The sequence below is a fragment of the Microchirus variegatus genome (genome assembly GCF_963457635.1).
Source record: "Microchirus variegatus genome assembly, chromosome: 3".
Classification (NCBI taxonomy): domain Eukaryota; kingdom Metazoa; phylum Chordata; class Actinopteri; order Pleuronectiformes; family Soleidae; genus Microchirus; species Microchirus variegatus.
Genome location: NC_139804.1, coordinates 4,901,643 through 4,918,704, shown reverse-complemented (window position 1 = coordinate 4,918,704; position 17,062 = coordinate 4,901,643). Strand labels below are relative to the sequence as shown.

Sequence of the window (17,062 nt, the reverse complement as noted above, 5' to 3'; positions counted from 1 at the left end):
CGTCAGCTAGCGTTCTGACGCTAATGTTAGCTACTGTTCAAGTCTGTGTCCCTGTTAGTTAGACAAAGTAACTGTTCAATGAGTGCGTTTAAATGCACACTAAAAAAACGATTACTGGCAACAATAGGGTAACTGGAATAAACCATTTAAAGTGTATACATGTCTCTAAGAAAACAGATTATTGACAGACACCTAGGTGTGTTTAACAGGTTTTTCATAAACCGATAATGAATATCTTTTTATTCCGTTTACATGAGCGCTTGAATGATCAGATAACTACAAAAACTCGATTCTAATTGTTTTTTTTAGTGTGAATGTAAACGCGCTCAATAACAGCAGTCGTTTACTGTTAATGTTATGATTATATCATTATGTGCGCCAGCAGCGCCACTTACAACTGTCTTTCTTTTCTTCTTTTTTTTCCTTCCTAGCGTTAGCGTCAGCTAGCGTTCTAACGCTAATGTTAGCTTCAGTGTAAGCTGCTGTTCAAGTCTGTGATATGGTCAGTGTTTGTGTCAGAAAAGGTCCCTAAAGAGATGATAAACACAAGAAAACACACACACAACACTGTTATGACTGGATTGTGTAACAACCCCCAACTTTTTTTTTCCCCCTTCCTAGATTGTCATTTAGTACGTCTCTCTTGGTTATCGTTTAATAAGCATCGTGTAAATTTCATCGTTGCTTCAGGCAGGACATTCAGAGTGGTTATTCATTTAAAAACACCAGCCAACAGACGTGTTAGAACCAGAGACGAATTTGCACATTTGTAAAAATCTAATCGAAATGGGATGTGTTAGCTTGATCCCCAGATACGTCGGGAGAAAAAACGCCTCGGGACGAAAAAGGAAAATGATTTTTTCAACTTCCCCTGGTGATAACAGTAGAAAAGTGTTGCTCATTACCAACTCACTGTCTTTCTTACCACTGCGTTATAGTTCTGACATTGTGGACAAAATTAGTGCATTTCATATGACAATATATATATGAGGCCTATCATATATATATATATATATATATATATATATATATATATATATATATATATACGTATATATATATATATAAACATATATAATATATATATGTGTGTGTAAAAAGCTGCACATACTTTATTTAACTCTATTACTTTTTTGCTCTACTATAATGGTAAGTCCATAATTGTTTTATTATGAATGTCCCAACCGGAAGTCATTCTGTTATTGTACTATTTTACAAAATGTGTACGATTCTAACTGCTGTTGTAGTCTAAGATCACTGCGTATTCGTTGCAATGTTCATTTTGACGAGAATTTCCCAGTTCGTTGAATGAATTCATAATGTTATTATTCCCTTTCTAGTCTCCTTTTATTTTGAAGGTACACAGACCGGAACTAATAATGTATTAACCGTGTATCTCAATTCCGGCAGACGAAAAATGGCCAGTACTGCCCTCTTCGGGTCACTTTTCATACAGTTAACTCCAATAAAATCACAATAGCAACTACTCACACGTGAGCGTTTGAAAAAGGAGCTTATTTTAAAACAAATCCATGTTTTTTTTCCTCTCAAATGTGAAAAAAAGGAAAGCAAGAGAAAATGCATTTCCTGCTCAAACATATGCTTTGTATTTTGGTTTAAATTTCAAAGTTCAAATTTGTAACTGTTCTTGTGGAGGTGGTTTAGAAATAAAGCTAACTTATCGTTATAATTACTATTATGGTGAATAACATATTAATCATAAAAAAATATTAAAATAAACCTGCAGTCTCGAACGTAGTCATATTATTTGGAACAGGTTTCACATGACCGCGCTTTGCTGTGCTCGTACACAGCTGTGACATCACTATGGGAAATAGTATTTTTCTGGTCTTTTAGGGAGGTTTTTCGAATATGGAACTTCATGAAGTAAAAAATATAGAATATAAAGATCTATAAAAGCCCGTGTCCATGTCTCGAGGTGTCCTGTGGACACTTTTACGGGCGTCTCTTTTACTATTGCGGTCAATGGGAAAATTGCTTTTTGGGCCCCATGAGTATTTTTCGTTGCAGTACCCAGAGTGGCCACCACGACAGAGGGTGGCGCTCTATCCAGTTCTTGTAATACGTTTCATTATACATCAAAGCTTCACTTCCACAACAGTCAACGGTCATTTTGATATAAACACGTGAAAATGTTTGCAGCTCACAAAGAGAATTAATACTTAAAATTAGAGGAATAGAAAAAACTGCCTTTGGATAGATACTATAATTTCATTGGTTGACGCCGATTGTTTCCTTTTTTGGATTGGCTGTAACTGACCTAGCTAGAACTGCTCAGATAAACACAAACGACAATAGCGATTGTTTAAATGTACCAAATATTCGACTTCCGATCAGTACACGAACTCTTTCGTGCCGACACTTTAAAACGTCACACGCTCCGAAGTAAATGGCCACCAATCAGGGACCAAGCTGTCGCTCTGTTGCCAGGCAGATTATGTTAATATATGCAACGCAGCCGTCTCTGCAGCTACCATTCTGAGGTAAGAACAACCAGGACGTTTTCCACAAAATCTAAGAAAAACAGGGACTGCTTCGTGGCTAGTTGTGTAGCTCGACTGCACAGTCGTCTCGTCGATTAAATTAATTAAAAACGTGGGCAGGTTTGGAGCACATTTGCGGCGGAATGAAATCTATTTTTTCGTCGGGTCTCTTCGAATGTGGCTGTTGTTGTTAGTCCCACCCAAAATGGATTCCCCGGTCTTCCTTGTTCACTGCAAACTGTTAAGGGCTGGGCTCAACTAGAAGCGGGAGACGGGTGGGTCAATCCAAATCATTTTGGGCCCTAACCGTCTGAAATCCACTTTTGTTCAAAAACGCACACTGTGATGAAAGTACAACGGCCTAACAAGTCACGTCTGCCCGTGTGGTCGCTGTTATGTTGCGACTGTATAGCTGTAATGCTAACATTGCGGCGTAGTAAATGCCCGGGTTTCTACGACGCTGCTTTTTGTGGTATGGTCCGGTTGGGACTGAGAAACTGCAGGGTTAAATAGGGGGGGGATCTGGATTTATTATTGAATATACCAACTAGATTTCTGAATGAGATTACCGAATCGCAGCTTTTGCTGTGGCTTTTGTGCTAATGTGCGGTTGTGTTTGGACACGATTTTCCTCGCGGCCTCTTGAACACACGCTAAGCGCGTTTTTCCTTCGTACCCCCGCCGAGAGAGTCCCGTGTGACCGCTCTCTGTGCAAGTTGACACGCTGCTTTATTTTGATGTGCACGTCCCTCCAGCAAGGACGAAGCAGACACTGCAGACCCCAAATATGTGCTCCGGCTGGTGCATGGGGTTGAACTGTAGTACAACAGTATTTAGAAATGGCTGTTGATGTTCATCATAGTTGCATTAAAAACAACAACACACTCTGAAAATATGACACAAGAGGCTTCTTGAATTGTGAAACTCACTTCACATATACTCATTTATGAAAATCCAAAAAGTACCTGACAATCATCTTCAACCAGCCATGCATACAAGTATTTTTTACACCAGTATTGACATACTCTTTGCATTGTTGCTAATATTACAATCATCTAAGACCTTTTGTTTGTGTGCTTTTACAGGTGTGCTCTTCTGTTTCATAAGTGAAGTGGTTGGTGACGGGTTGACTGTCACCGAGCTGCCATGGAGACCAAGCAGGAGCCTTCAGCAGTGTGGAGTCAGGCTGCAGACAGTGATTCAGGCAACACGACGCAGGTCTGAATCGCATCCATTCTGCTGTATTAGAGTCATAAGCCACGATTCACGTCAATTAATCCGACAACAGTTAGCGCTTTGGAGGATTTGTCCTTAAAACACAACCCCTACACGAGTATACTCATGTTCAGCAACATATAGCTCACCGTGCACATAGACAGTTTAGACCAGGGGTCTCAAACTCAAATGACCTGGGGGCCAAACGCGCATCTGATGTGGTCAAGATGGGGCCGGCCGAGAGAACAAAAAGTGGGGGAAAAACAACAACCGTTTACAATCATGATATCACACGTATACTTAATAATACTATTTATGGTTCAAAATTAATGTATTCATATCAAAAACAGACATTTATTTTAAATTACATAAAAGTACGGACAACTAATTAAAATTCGTACCAGGAGCTGTTTCGGCCACTGCCATTCATGGCTCGGGCCAGAACAAGCGTTTTTATATTTGTAATTGAATGTTGTATACGATACATTTAATAATGGGATAATTATGACCAAATTTGTATTGTTACTGTTATAAAAACATTGCTAGCAAACATTATATTCTATCACCTCGCTGGCAGCTGTGCCTCAGCTACACACTGTTTAAAAGACGGTGAGGTCGTGGGCCATGTTTTCATTATAACATGATATTAAGTGGGGGGCCGCATGTAATTGATTGGGGGGCCACCAGTTTGAGACCCCTGGTTTAGACGGATCAGAAATTAATTTTGAACCATGGGTCCAAGTCACTAGGTTCTATCCTCAACCAAAACGAGGAGGAGTCCACCTGTAACAGATGCACAGCGTGTTGCAAATCAATAAAAGTGGACGCCATTGGGTGAAGCGGCTCTTCCAAGTTGTCCTTCCTTCCAGAGAATTAGTCCTTGAATACCTTGAAAAGTCCTTGAGTTTGATGTCAACCAATTTTTGGAACCCCTGATGATGAATTTAGCTCAGGAGAAGGTTCTCTCATGCGTCCTGAGCAAGGATGCATTCGTGCAGCTCAGACATGTGGACAAACGTGTCCTCAACCCACCTCTGAATGGGGTTTCTGAGGATGCATCCAGGACAGATTGGTCGCAGTCAAACCTGTACTTGGCAGCATCTAGAATGTGTGGATGTTCATACCGAGACCCAATAGATCTACAGGGAAAATTAAAAAAAAAATCATCCATAAAGTCCCTGAAACCTTTGCACAGAACAACACCCAATCAAAACATGTGTGGCCTGTGTGTATCTGTGTTCCAGGTGCATTTTGAAGGCAGCACAGTGGCCCAGATAGTGTACAGTGGAGACCAGGCGGACCGGGCCCAGCAGCAGGTGGTTTACACAGCAGACGGGAACTCCTTTGCCTCTGTGGAGTCTGGAGAACACACGCTGGTCTACATTCACCCTGCAGATGGCACTCAGGTAAGAAGGGCTCATGTGTGGGGTTGATATTTTTAAAGCTGATATTATATTAAAGCTCCCATAGACAGGAAGCTCCAATTAACGCTGTTTTTTGTCCATAAAAACAAGTTAACGTACGTAATTAGACCTCCATAACTCACATATATGTGCGGTAGGACCACTCTATGGGAGTTTTAATTACTTCAAAGACTCTTGGCGCTATGTAAAATTGATAACATGCCTTTGTCCCTGCAATATCAGCTCACAGACATTTTTTCCTTTCAGACTGTATTCGCTGACCAACCACAAGTGGCGTACATTCAGCAGGACGGCACGACTCAGCAGGTTGGCGTATCTTCTGACATTAGCAGCTCACCGTGCCACTTATGCCGGTTGTAGAGAAGCCTTAAAAGCAGCCCGATTTCTCCTGTAGGTGACGGTTCTGCTGCCCAGCGGACAGAACATGAACGCCGCCAACCTGCACGTTCTCAGCAATGTCGCCGAGGCGCCGCAAGCTATACTGGAGCCGGTTTCCCAGGTGAGTGTCCCCGGACCTAGACCGGAAGTTCCAATTGTTTATTTAGTGTGTATCTGCATCATTACCTTGTTGAAGAAGCCCTGAAGGTTCTAAACAAACAGTTCAGCCACTGCTGAGAATGATGTGTTTTATTGTAATCTCGGGCTCAGCGAGATCTCTGAAAAAACCCGGTCCGGTTACATAAACACTCCGGTTTTCCGGAACAGCAGATCGTCCTGCTCCGGGCACTAGTCCGGGCACATCCGGTTGCGTACATTGAACCGCAGAAGAAGAATAACGTCCGTTGTGGAGGTGTTTCACGAGCGACAGTGTCTTCTGACTCTGGGTAAAAGCCATAAAAGGGGAGTCGTGAAGAAGCTATTTTTAAACACTGTTAAAACAATGTTTTGATAATGAGTAGCAGTGCATCCACCGTTCCAGAGGGTGGAGCTGCGCTTCTGAGAGCAGGTGTGCTGAATATGTCACTTCCGGGTACTGGCCAATCACAACACACTCTGTCTTCTGGGTGTGAGAGTTGAGTCTGAAATATCGCGGCTGAGGAACACCGTCAGAAAAAAGGGTTTCTATCGGCTCGTTTACAGCAACTAGGAGGTTTTTGACCATAAAAACAAGTTAATACATGTAAGTAGACCTCCATAACTAACATGTATGTGCAACAGGACCACTCTATGGGAGTTTTAACTATTTTACATTTCCAAACAAGTAAAAACATCCTGGAAACATGATTTATTTTTTCTTTTTTTGTGTGCAACAGATGAGTGAGTTTGACTGTATCTGTCTTTAAAAACACAGGAGCAGCTGTCCAACTCGCTCACCTCCATGGCGGACATGGCAGAGCCTCCTTCCAGTCCCCTCGGGGCGACAGACACCACGGACGACTCTGAAGAAGAGGAGGACGAAGACTCCGACATGGACGACTGGGAGCCTCATCGGCCTCAGTCGTTTAACCCTCACAACCTCTGTGAGTCACGTTCTCGGATTGTTGCGTTTGAAGTAAACGTAAATCGTTGTGGGTTGAACAGATCACAACATCTCTCTTGTTTTTGGTCGTGGCCTCCTCAGGGTGCGAGGAATGCAACGATTCCAACGCCTCGGTCTGTCTGAAACACGGAGCGCTGCACCCCATCCCAAACAGGCCGGTGGTGTCCAAGGCCCGGGCCAGTCTGCCCCTGGTCCTCTACATCGATCGCTTCCTGGGCGGGGTTTTCTCCAAGAGACGCATCCCCAAGAGGACTCAGTTTGGTCCACTGGAAGGACCTCTGGTTCCTCAGGGAGAACTTCAGGACCACTACATTCATCTCAAAGTAAAGCCGGAACTCATTTGTTCTGATTTGTTTTTGAGCTCTTTCTATTTTCTAGATCTGGAAACCTTGTTCATTCTGCACATTAAATGTTCAAGGCACAGTGTGTAAATGTCTTTTAATGCTGAGACTACACATAGTAACAAAGGGAAGACTCCGACAGTGGCCTTCACATACGAGGATGGATGTCATTTGTCTTTGTTTGCATCGAAAGTAGAGCTGCAACTAACGATTATTTTCGTAATCCATTAATCGTTTGGTCCATAAAATGTGACAATGTTCTCGAATGTCTTGTTTTTGTCCACAAACCAAAATCATTCAGTTTGAATGATTTCTTTGTTATGTGGAGCAAGGAAACGAAGAAAATATTCACTTTTAAGAAGCCGAAACAATCAGAAATCTTGTTTTAATCATGAAAAAAGCTTCAAACCAATTAATCGATTATCAAAATAGTTGACGATTAATTTAGTAATCGATTAATAATCGAAAGCTTCTGCTTCAAATTCTGCACTCTGACTGTTTTTGTCCATTCAGGCTCCTGTAGAAACATCAGTGAAAGATCGTAGCCTTCGTTAAACAAGTATGTGTGTAAGGTTTATTCTAAGGCTACGAAAACCAAAGCATTATTATTTTAAAGCACTTCTAGCCTTGTACAAACATACTTATGGGAAATGTATATAGACATAGTTATAGAAAGTGTATATATAATCCTAAATCAAAATCCAAACTGAAAAAAAATGAAAGAAAAGGAAATTCTCACGTTGCACATTGTTTGATCCTGATCCTCCGTCTTAATCTCGTGGCCACAGCTATGTCTGCTGGATGCCGAGAAAGACGCGGAGAAGCCCAGCGACATGTGGTTCGACCTCTCCGACGAGGACAGCTGCAACTGGATGATGTTCGTGAGGCCCGCTCAGAACCACCTGGAGCAGAACCTGGTGGCCTACCAGTACGGCTCGGAGATCTTTTACACCACCATCAAGAACATCCAACCCAAACAGGAGCTCAGGGTGTGGTACGCGGCGTCGTACGCGGAGTTTGTCAATCACAAGATCTACAGCGTTACGGACGAGGAGAGGAAAGGTGAGTCTTGATGGCTGGTACACTAGCGTTCAAAAGTTTGGACGTTTATTTAGTGTTTTCTATTAAAAGTCAGACTTTTATTCATCAAAAGAGTTGCAAAATGAATAGAAAATATAGTCAAGACAGACTGTGCTTTCGTCAAAGAACCAGCAAAACTGTTTTCAGCTGTGCTAACATCATTGCACAAGAGTTCTAATCATCCAATAGCCTTATAACGCTATTAGCAAAGACAATGTACCATTAGAACACTGGAAATGGGCCTCTATACACCTATGTACATATTCCATTAAAAACCAGACGTTTGCAGCTAGAATAGTCGTTTACCACATTAACAATGTATAGAGTGTATTTCTGATTCATTTAATGTTATATTCATTGGAAAAAAGAGCTTTTCCTTAAAAAATAAGGACATGAACGGTAGCGTATTTTCCCTTGTTAGTGGCGGTACTTCCTGGTCCTGACTTGTGTTTTGTTTCGTCAGTGCTCCACGAGCAAGAGAAGAACTGGCCTTGTTACGAGTGCAACTGTCGCTTCGTGAGCTCCGAGCAGCTGCAGCAGCATCTCAACATGCACGACGACAAGTTAAACTCCGTCCACAGGTAAAAAAACAAAAAAACAACAACAACAACAAAAAAGACGTCTTCATCGTCTCAGTTCGTGTCTTTACGTTTATGTCTGGTGCACCATCCATACGACCTCGACGCCGTGTGTCTTTTCACTGTGTCAGATCCAGAAGCCGAGGGCGAGGAAGAGGCAGGAAGAGATTTGGCACGGGAAGAAGACCAGGCCGGCCGCCCAAACTCATACGTCTGGATGCACCAGTGGACTCAGTCGTGGAAAAGACAGTAAGAGGACTTTAATCAAAGCAAATAACAACACACTTTTGGTTTTTAAAGGGTACATATTATGCTAAATCAACTTTTTAATCATTGGAATACTTATATTTGGGACTCTGGAGGCCCTATGAGTAGGCAAAGTGTGAAAAAATATGTTTTTGTGGTCCTCCTGAGTCAGGACAGGAGATAAAATACGCGATGTTGACTTCCGCACTCATTGCTACATCACAATGAGACATTCCTGGAATTGTCCGCTTTGTCCCTAAAAAGTGCAGGCGAGGGCGATAGTATCCGGGAGAGCGGAAATCGGCGAAGTGTTCTATTCTTGGCTGCACAGTGCAGCACAGAGTTCTACACAAACTTCCAGCCTCAGAGGATTTACGTGTCAGAGTGGATACATTTTATATTAGTGCTGGGCACGTTAGCGCGTTAACGGCGGTTAGCAGTGTTCACGGCGTCAATGTTAACGCATGACACGTTTCCATGACGACTGACCGGAAAAAGACACGTGTGACATCATGTTTACGTGTCGCGGCACCGGAGTCCAGGCACCGTTTGTCAGTTGGCTCCTTTAGCGCGGCTACAGTCGAACTGGAGCGGTCTGTTTATTGAACGAAAAGAGCAGCGCTACAAATAACCAGTGTACCTGTGTACTGCGTATGTGTGCCTCTGTTTTTAAAGTTTAGCATTATTTTAGAGACTCGTTTCAACAATCGGGAGTCACGTAAACATGACGGCAATGTGCCGGCTCGAGTCGGCATTTCCAAATGCTAACTGCTGTTAGCTGCCGGAGCCTCAGCGACGCTGACGTAGTTTCCTGTGTCTCATTTGCATATTTAAAGAGACAGGCACTCAAAAGCGAGTGTTCTGAACAGGGCTGTTTTGTTCAGAGTGATTGAACTGCTGTGGTGCTTCATCCTTAAGGTATTTTGACCAAAGCATGTCACAGAGCATTAGGACACCAGGGAACTAGGTTAGCTTGGAGAAATAGAGTATAATATGTCTACTTTAAAAGTTAGCTGCACTTGGAAACAGATCTACTGTTGTTGAAAAACTTATTAACAAGGTGCTTTTATTCATTCCAAACGTGCCCATTAGGAGATGTTGGAGCTGACTGAGAAGCAGCCGCTGGAGGAGCAGGTGGAGGTCACTCACAACGGCCTGAAGGTGGTGGAGATGGAGCTGGAGGCCGAGGCTGGGACTGAGGAGGAGGAGGAGGGCGGCGGCGGCGGCGGCCAGCTCATGACTCCCACAGGGGAACCGGTCTCAGAGTCGGTCACTCCACCCGCCAACCCACTCCCCGTACCAGTGAAGGAGGACCCGGGACAGAGCAGCCAAAGTGACAACCACCTCACGTCTCAGGACATGCGCCGTGCCAAGAGGATACGGGTGAGACGGCGGGGGGAGGAGGGAGGGAGGGAGGGAGACCCGGTGTTATCGTTTGTTATTTAGTGCCGTAGAGGCTCTGATTTGCTTCACAACCGTGTGTCTCTCTTTCTCAATGCGTTCCTTCTTCACAGATGGATGTGCAGGTAGGTGGGATCCTGGAGATGGCAGAGAGGTTCCTTTAGTGAGGATTTTCCATGGTGTCAGTGTTCATGTAACATTCCAGGATATTCTCCCTCCTCCTCCTGCACACTCCATTGCATCCGTTCAGTCTGCTCCTGTCTCGGCAGATCAATGTTAAAAAAATACACGTTTTTTTTTTTTAATGATGAATTCCTCTGTTTTCAGAATGCAGCACTGCAGCACCTTTTCATCAGGAAGAGCTTTCGTCCTTTCAAATGCACCCAGTGTGGAAAAGCCTTCCGCGACAAAGACAAGCTGGACCAGCATCTGCGCGTCCACGGCCGGGACGCCTACGCATTTTCCTGCCACATTTGCAGCAAGAGCTTCGTCAGCGACTCGGCCCTGGAGGACCACCTGCTGGTGCACACGGAGAACCGCACCTACTCCTGCCTCTTGTGCCCGGAGTCCTTTGAAAAGCTGGACACGCTCAAAGACCACATAGGGGTGCACGCGGTGGACGGCTGCTTTTCCTGTCCCTCCTGCAAGAAGACGTTCACAGACTTCATCCAGGTTTGTCTCCGGCATCGTTTTAGAAATAATCAACTTCTACCACACAGAACTTTACGGAAGAGGAGTATGGCCATACAGGAAAAACACATTTGAGTTCTGACTTTAAACTCCAAATTCTGACTTTATTCCCTGAATTTCAGCCCTTAAAACCCAGAATTCTGATTTTATTCTCACTTTAAACCCAGAATTCTGACTTTATTCTCAGAATATCTGACTTTATTCCCACTTAAATCTCAGAATTCTGACTTTATTCTCAGAATTTTTGACTTTAAAACCCAGAATTCTGACTTTATTCTCAGAATTCTGACTATTCTCAGAATTTCTGACTTTAAAACCAAGAATGCTGACTTTATTCTCAGAATTTTTTTACTTTAAAACCCAGAATTCTGACTATTCTCAGAATTTTTGACTTTAAAAACCAGAATTCTGACTTTATTCTCAGAATTTCTGACTTTAAACTCAGAATTTTGACTTTATTCTCAGAATTTTTGACTTTAAAACCCAGAATTCTGACTGTTCTCTGAATTTCTGACTAAAACCCAGAATTCTGATTTCATTCTCAGAGTTTCTGAATTTAAACTCAGAATTCTGACTTTATCATGAGAATGTATGACTTTAAAACCCAGAATTCTGACTTCAAACTCAGAACTCGTAATTTTTTCCCCTAACCCTAATCTATCCCTAATCCTCATCTGAAGAATTTACTGCAATAGCTACAGCTTTATCAAACTTTATTGAACTTTGTGCTGCATCATGTAGCACAAAGTTGACCTCTGGTGCCACCCACTGGCTTGATTTTGAACTGCACCTTGGGTGATGTTTATATCTCAAGAATACCTTCACAGCATTTGCTGAAGTATTGATTTAACTTTTCTAGTCCTACCCTTTGTTTTTCTTTTTCTTTTTTATACTCAAACTGTCATGGACGCATAAAAGACCCACTTTACGTTTTCTGACCATCTGAATTTTTACAGTTTTTACCGTTTATGATACATCCAGGCATCATTTTAGTGCACTTTTAGTGCAGGAGGCTGTTCTAAGACATAGAAGTAGCGGTCAGATTTCAAATAGTATTTTCAAATAACAACATTTTCTCCATCTTAGGTTAAGAAACATATACGCTGTTTCCATGCGGAGAAGGTCTTCCAGTGTTCTAGCTGTGAGAAGGCCTTTTGCCGGCCGGACAAGCTGCGTCTGCACATGTTGCGCCACTCGGACCGCAAAGACTTCCTGTGCTCGACGTGTGGCAAACAGTTCAAGGTGAGATGAACCGGGGAGAACACAGTGGTGATGTCAGCCGTGTGTTTATCTGTGAGGTTTTTTAATCTGACGGTTACTTTCCCTGCGACGTGAAGAGGAAAGATAAGCTACGGGAGCACATGCAGCGCATGCACAATCCCGACCGAGAGGCCAAGAAGGCGGACCGGATCAACCGCTCCAAAACCCTGAAAATGAAGGTGCCCAACATGGACTTTGAGAGCTTCATGTTCAAATGCAGAGTGTGCATGATGGGATTCAGACGCAGAGGCATGCTGGTGAGCAACACTTTGCACAAATCTCTTTATTTATTTATTTATTATTTTTTAGTTACGTTTTTCAAACAAGTGCATGTTTCCTGTCCGTTTTCCTGGTTGCAGGTGAATCATTTGTCCAAGCGTCATCCTGAGATGCGGATCGATGACGTGCCTGAGCTAACGTTGCCAATTATCAAGCCCAACCGGGATTACTTCTGCCAGTATTGTGACAAGGTTTGTTTTTCCCCTTCTGTCGAGTCGCATCAGAAGAGAGCAGCGCTTAGTAAGCTAATATGTTTAATAAAGCTAACATGTTTATTAAAGTTAACATATTCATTTAAAGCTAACATGTTTATTAAAGCTAACATGTTTATTAAAGCTAACATGTTTATTAAAGCTAACATGTTTATTAAAGCTAACATATTTAATTAAAGCTAACATGTTCATTAAAGTTAACATGTTTAATTAAAGCTAACATGTTTATTAAAGCTAACATGTTTATTAAAGTTAACATGTTTATTTAAAGCTAACATGTTTATTAAAGCTAACATGTTCATTAAAGTTAACATGTTAATTTAAAGCTAACATGTTTATTTTAAAGGTAACATGTTTATTCAAGCTAACACGTTTATTAAAGCTAACATTTTTTATTTAAAGTTAACATATTTATTTTAAAGCTAACATGTCTATTTAAAGCTAACATGATTGTTAAAGCTAACATTACTGTTAAAGCTAACATGTTTATTGAAGATAACATGTTCATTAAAGCTAACATGTTTGTCACTTTTGAAGTTCCTTTTATGATCTTATCTTATATTGATATTTTTGTACTTGTTATTATTATTGTAATTTTGGCAATTTTGGAGCAACCTGAAACAAGAATTTCCTTTTTTGATTAATACAATTCTATCGTATCTTATCTTATCTCAGTACATGATGATTTTATGACGTCTTTGCAGGTCTATAAGAGCGCCAGTAAGAGGAAAGCCCACATACTGAAGAACCACCCGGGGGCAGAACTACCTCCCAGCATCCGTAAGCTGCGACCGGCTGTTCCTGGTGAACCTGACCCCATGCTGAGCACTCACACACAGCTCACTGGCACCATCGCCACTGCACCCGTCTGCTGCCCCCACTGCGCCAAACAGTACAGCAGCAAAGTAAGTTATTAGTTTTTTAATCAAGATAGGAATCTGTTTAACCATTTAAATACAGAAATCATGACTTTCTCTGTGTGTTTTTCAGACCAAGATGGTTCAGCACATCAGGAAAAAGCATCCAGAGTTTGCTCAGCACGCCGGCAGCATCCAGGCTCCTCTGACCACAGCTGTCATCAGCAGCACTCCTGCAGTCATCAGTGCAGATGGCACCACGGCCGAGGCTGTAGTGGTGAGGAAAACTTATAAAAGCGTACACAAGTTTTACATAAATGAATATTAATACTTAATACTGACTGATTCATGTCATCCACAGACCACAGACCTGCTGACCCAGGCCATGACGGAGCTTTCTCAAACTCTGACCACAGACTATCGCACGGCACAGGGAGACTACCAGAGGATTCAGTACATCCCCGTCTCTCAGGCAGGAGGCGGCCTCTCTCAGCCGCAGCACATTCAGCTGCAGGTGGTGCAAGTGGCCCCGGTAAGATCCAGATTCTAGTTGGTATTCGAGTATCCAGAAAGGTGCAGGAAAACGTTCATCCAACAATCTTTGTCTCACAGGCTTCTTCCCCTCACTCACAACACCCGACCGTGGATGTGAATCAGCTCCACGACCCCCACGGCTACAGTCAGCACTCCATCCAGGTACAGCACATCCAGGTCACCGAGCCGTCAGGCAGCGGACACGATGCCGCTCAGGTCGGGCCTCGTTTCTCTAAATAAATAAATAAATCTGTGTACCTCTTGTTTCTATATGATTGATGAAAAATCCAGTCCACAGAATAAATGGACAACCAATCTGTTCTCAATCTTCCAGGTCACGGGTCAACCACTAAGCCCCACCTCGCAGCAGACGAGTCAGGAGCTGAGCCCCACCCAGTTGACCCCCGTCACCTTAGCTCAGAGTCACACACTGCAGGGCAGCAGCGCCCAGCAGCAGCAGCAGCAGGGGGCCGTTCAGCACGCGTACATACCAGGAAACTGGAATTATCGAGGTTACCGTGAGTCTTAAACGTTGCACTGTATGCAGTATCTGTGGAATGCTTCGTACGGTTTGGTTACATTCGAGGTTTTAACGTGTTTTCCCTTCTTATCGCCCCCAGCCTCTGAGATCCAGATGATGACTCTGCCGCACACTCAGTATGTGATCGCTGAGGCGAGCGCGCCTGTGTCTGGAGTCAACAGCAACCAGGTGAAAACGGTGAGTGTTCGTAATCGAAATCTGAATGGAAATATCACTTAAAAGTTTATACCCGTTTAGCGAAGAGGAAAACATCAACGTTAACGCACATTAATGCATGACACGTTTCCACGGCGACTGACCGAAAAAAGGCGCGCGTGACGTCATGTTTACGTGACTCCCGATTTGTTAAAATGAGTCTCTAAAGTAACGCTAAACTTTAAAAACAGAGGCACACATACTCAGTACACGGGTACGCCGGTTATTTGTAGCGCTGCTCTTTTCGTTTAATAAAACGGACCTCTCCGGTTCCACTGTAGGCAGGCTAACCGGCGCTAAAGAAGCTAACGGAGCTAACTGGTAAATGGTGCCTGGACTCCGGTGTCGCGGCACGTAAACATGACGTCACACGTGTTTTTTTTCCGTCATGGAAATGCATCGTGCGTTAACGTTCATGCCATTAACACCGCATTAAGCTTAAACTAAGCTAAGCTACCTAAGCTGGGTTTATGGTTTAATACACTCTACACATTGTTAATGTGGTAAACGACTATTCTAGCTGCAAACGTCTGGTTTTTAATGGAATATCTACATATATAGAGGTGTATAGAGGCCCATTTCCAGTGTGCTAATGGTACATTGTGTTTGCTAATCGCGTTAGAAGACAATTGGATGATTAGAAAACCCTTGTGCAATGATGTTACCACAGCTTTGACAAAAGGGCAAAATTATTATTTTAAATAAAAATCATTATTTATAATCTTGTCAATGTCTTGACTATATTTTCTATTCATTTTGCAACTCTTTTGATGAATAAAAGTGTGACTTTTAATGGGAAACACAACAAAAATTGTATAGGAGACCCCAAACTATTGAACGGTCGTGTAGATATGGATTATTTTAGTGCGATGAAGTGGTACATTGTAGTGGGAAAGCGCCATACTATACATATATTATATATTATAGACAAAACAACAATAAAAAGTGGACAGAAATTCATGTGAAAATGCCTCTATGTCCCCGTCTCGCAGACACACTACGTCATCTCCGAGGGTCAGGCCGAGCTGGAGCCCAAACAGAGCGTTCCTCAGAGCACGACTCAGGGCCACGCAGAGCATCTGGAGCAGCAGGCGAGCGCTCAACAGCAAGGCACCACGCAGTACATCATCACCACCACCACCAACGGGAGCGGCGCTAATGAAGTTCACATCACTAAACCTTGAGACTGATCCTGCATGTAAAGAAAAACAAAAAACCCCACAAACCTCAGAAGCTTGTACGCTTGTACACACGACACGAACAAATATGCAGGAAAACGAGATGAGACGATGACAAGCACAGTTTTATGTGTCTGTAAGTTATTAGAAGTGGAGATATGTTGACATTAGTTTCTCTGTTCTATATTCACTGGAGCTGCAGAACAATATTATATGAAATACAGGGTTCATGTGCTGCTTTCAAAAGGTCAATATTTTTAAGAGGTAGATGTTGGACGTCGTGTTGATCACCTCTTACACACATTTTACACATTTGTAAAGTTGCGGACATTTCTTGAAGAGAAACTATTTGTAAAAATGAATTCTGGAGAGAAGAGCGACGTTGAAGAAAACTGTATGAAACAATCCTTTCATCACGTTATTGTCATTTTTTTGCCCAGTGTTAAGGTGACTTCTTTGTCGTCTCTTCATTGTTGTCAGAAGATGAACCAAACCCAGTGTTTTCAGAGTAAAATCTAGAAAAACCAAACAACCATTTCTGTTCTTCTGAGACTTTTATACAAGTTTGTATAGAAACACTCTTTTTGTTGCAGTAACAGTGATGTCACACAGTCATGAAAACAAGTCCCAGCAGGAAGTTTCAACTGGAACGGCCATTCAAATTGAATTTTCGACTCGGAAAATTGAAGAAAAAAACCCCACTAACATCTAAATTTGAAAACCAAGATGGCTTCCTCTCATATTAGTAGTTAAACATGCATCTATTTTTGCTGCACAATACTAGTGCAGTAACCGTAGGAAGTATGTATTCCTATAGTGGGAGCTGAAGAAGATTATACAGTTATGATAAGGAACGTAAAGGTTAACATAATACAAACATCGCAACCTCATAAGGCACAACTCAAATGTTTTGTTGGCTTGCGTGACTGACAGTCACAACATCTAGCTATGCTAATGTTAATTGAAAATGAAGATATGCCTGTCACAGACAGACAGACGCACAGGTGCAACTTGCTTTATAGATAGATAGATGGATCATTTCCTGAA

General features: G+C 42.5%; 1 protein-coding gene across 3 annotated transcripts; it reads left to right on the top strand.

Moving 5' to 3' along the window:
- The first annotated feature begins 3,627 nt into the window (after positions 1–3,627).
- Positions 3,628–16,506, top strand: prdm10 (PR domain containing 10). Of its 3 annotated transcripts, none has more exons than XM_083886778.1 (21): positions 3,628–3,722; positions 4,964–5,125; positions 5,390–5,449; positions 5,538–5,642; positions 6,435–6,603; positions 6,705–6,946; positions 7,753–8,026; positions 8,508–8,625; positions 8,754–8,871; positions 9,961–10,251; positions 10,597–10,941; positions 12,046–12,201; positions 12,297–12,476; positions 12,579–12,689; positions 13,415–13,615; positions 13,701–13,844; positions 13,929–14,099; positions 14,180–14,263; positions 14,436–14,619; positions 14,722–14,819; positions 15,830–16,506. In XM_083886778.1, exons 1-21 carry the CDS (start codon positions 3,651–3,653, stop codon positions 16,019–16,021), a joined length of 3,477 nt encoding a protein of 1,158 aa, XP_083742904.1. In that variant the 5' UTR covers positions 3,628–3,650; the 3' UTR covers positions 16,022–16,506. The 3 variants fall into 3 exon arrangements, with proteins under 3 accessions (XP_083742904.1, XP_083742903.1, XP_083742902.1); XM_083886777.1 differs by having other exon boundaries at positions 14,180–14,317; positions 14,436–14,613; XM_083886776.1 differs by having other exon boundaries at positions 14,180–14,317.
- Positions 16,507–17,062: the final 556 nt, after the last annotated feature.

What these genes read in the sequence shown, in the direction of transcription:
- prdm10 (XM_083886776.1), top strand. Translation starts at nt 3,651, where the DNA reads ATGGAGACCAAGCAGGAGCCTTCAGCAGTGTGGAGTCAGGCTGCAGAC. An exon ending in ACCCTGCAGATGGCACTCAG is followed by an intron (nt 5,126 to 5,389) that starts GTAAGAAGGGCT and finishes TTTTCCTTTCAG; the next exon opens with ACTGTATTCGCTGACCAACC. An exon ending in ACCACTACATTCATCTCAAA is followed by an intron (nt 6,947 to 7,752) that starts GTAAAGCCGGAA and finishes TCGTGGCCACAG; the next exon opens with CTATGTCTGCTGGATGCCGA.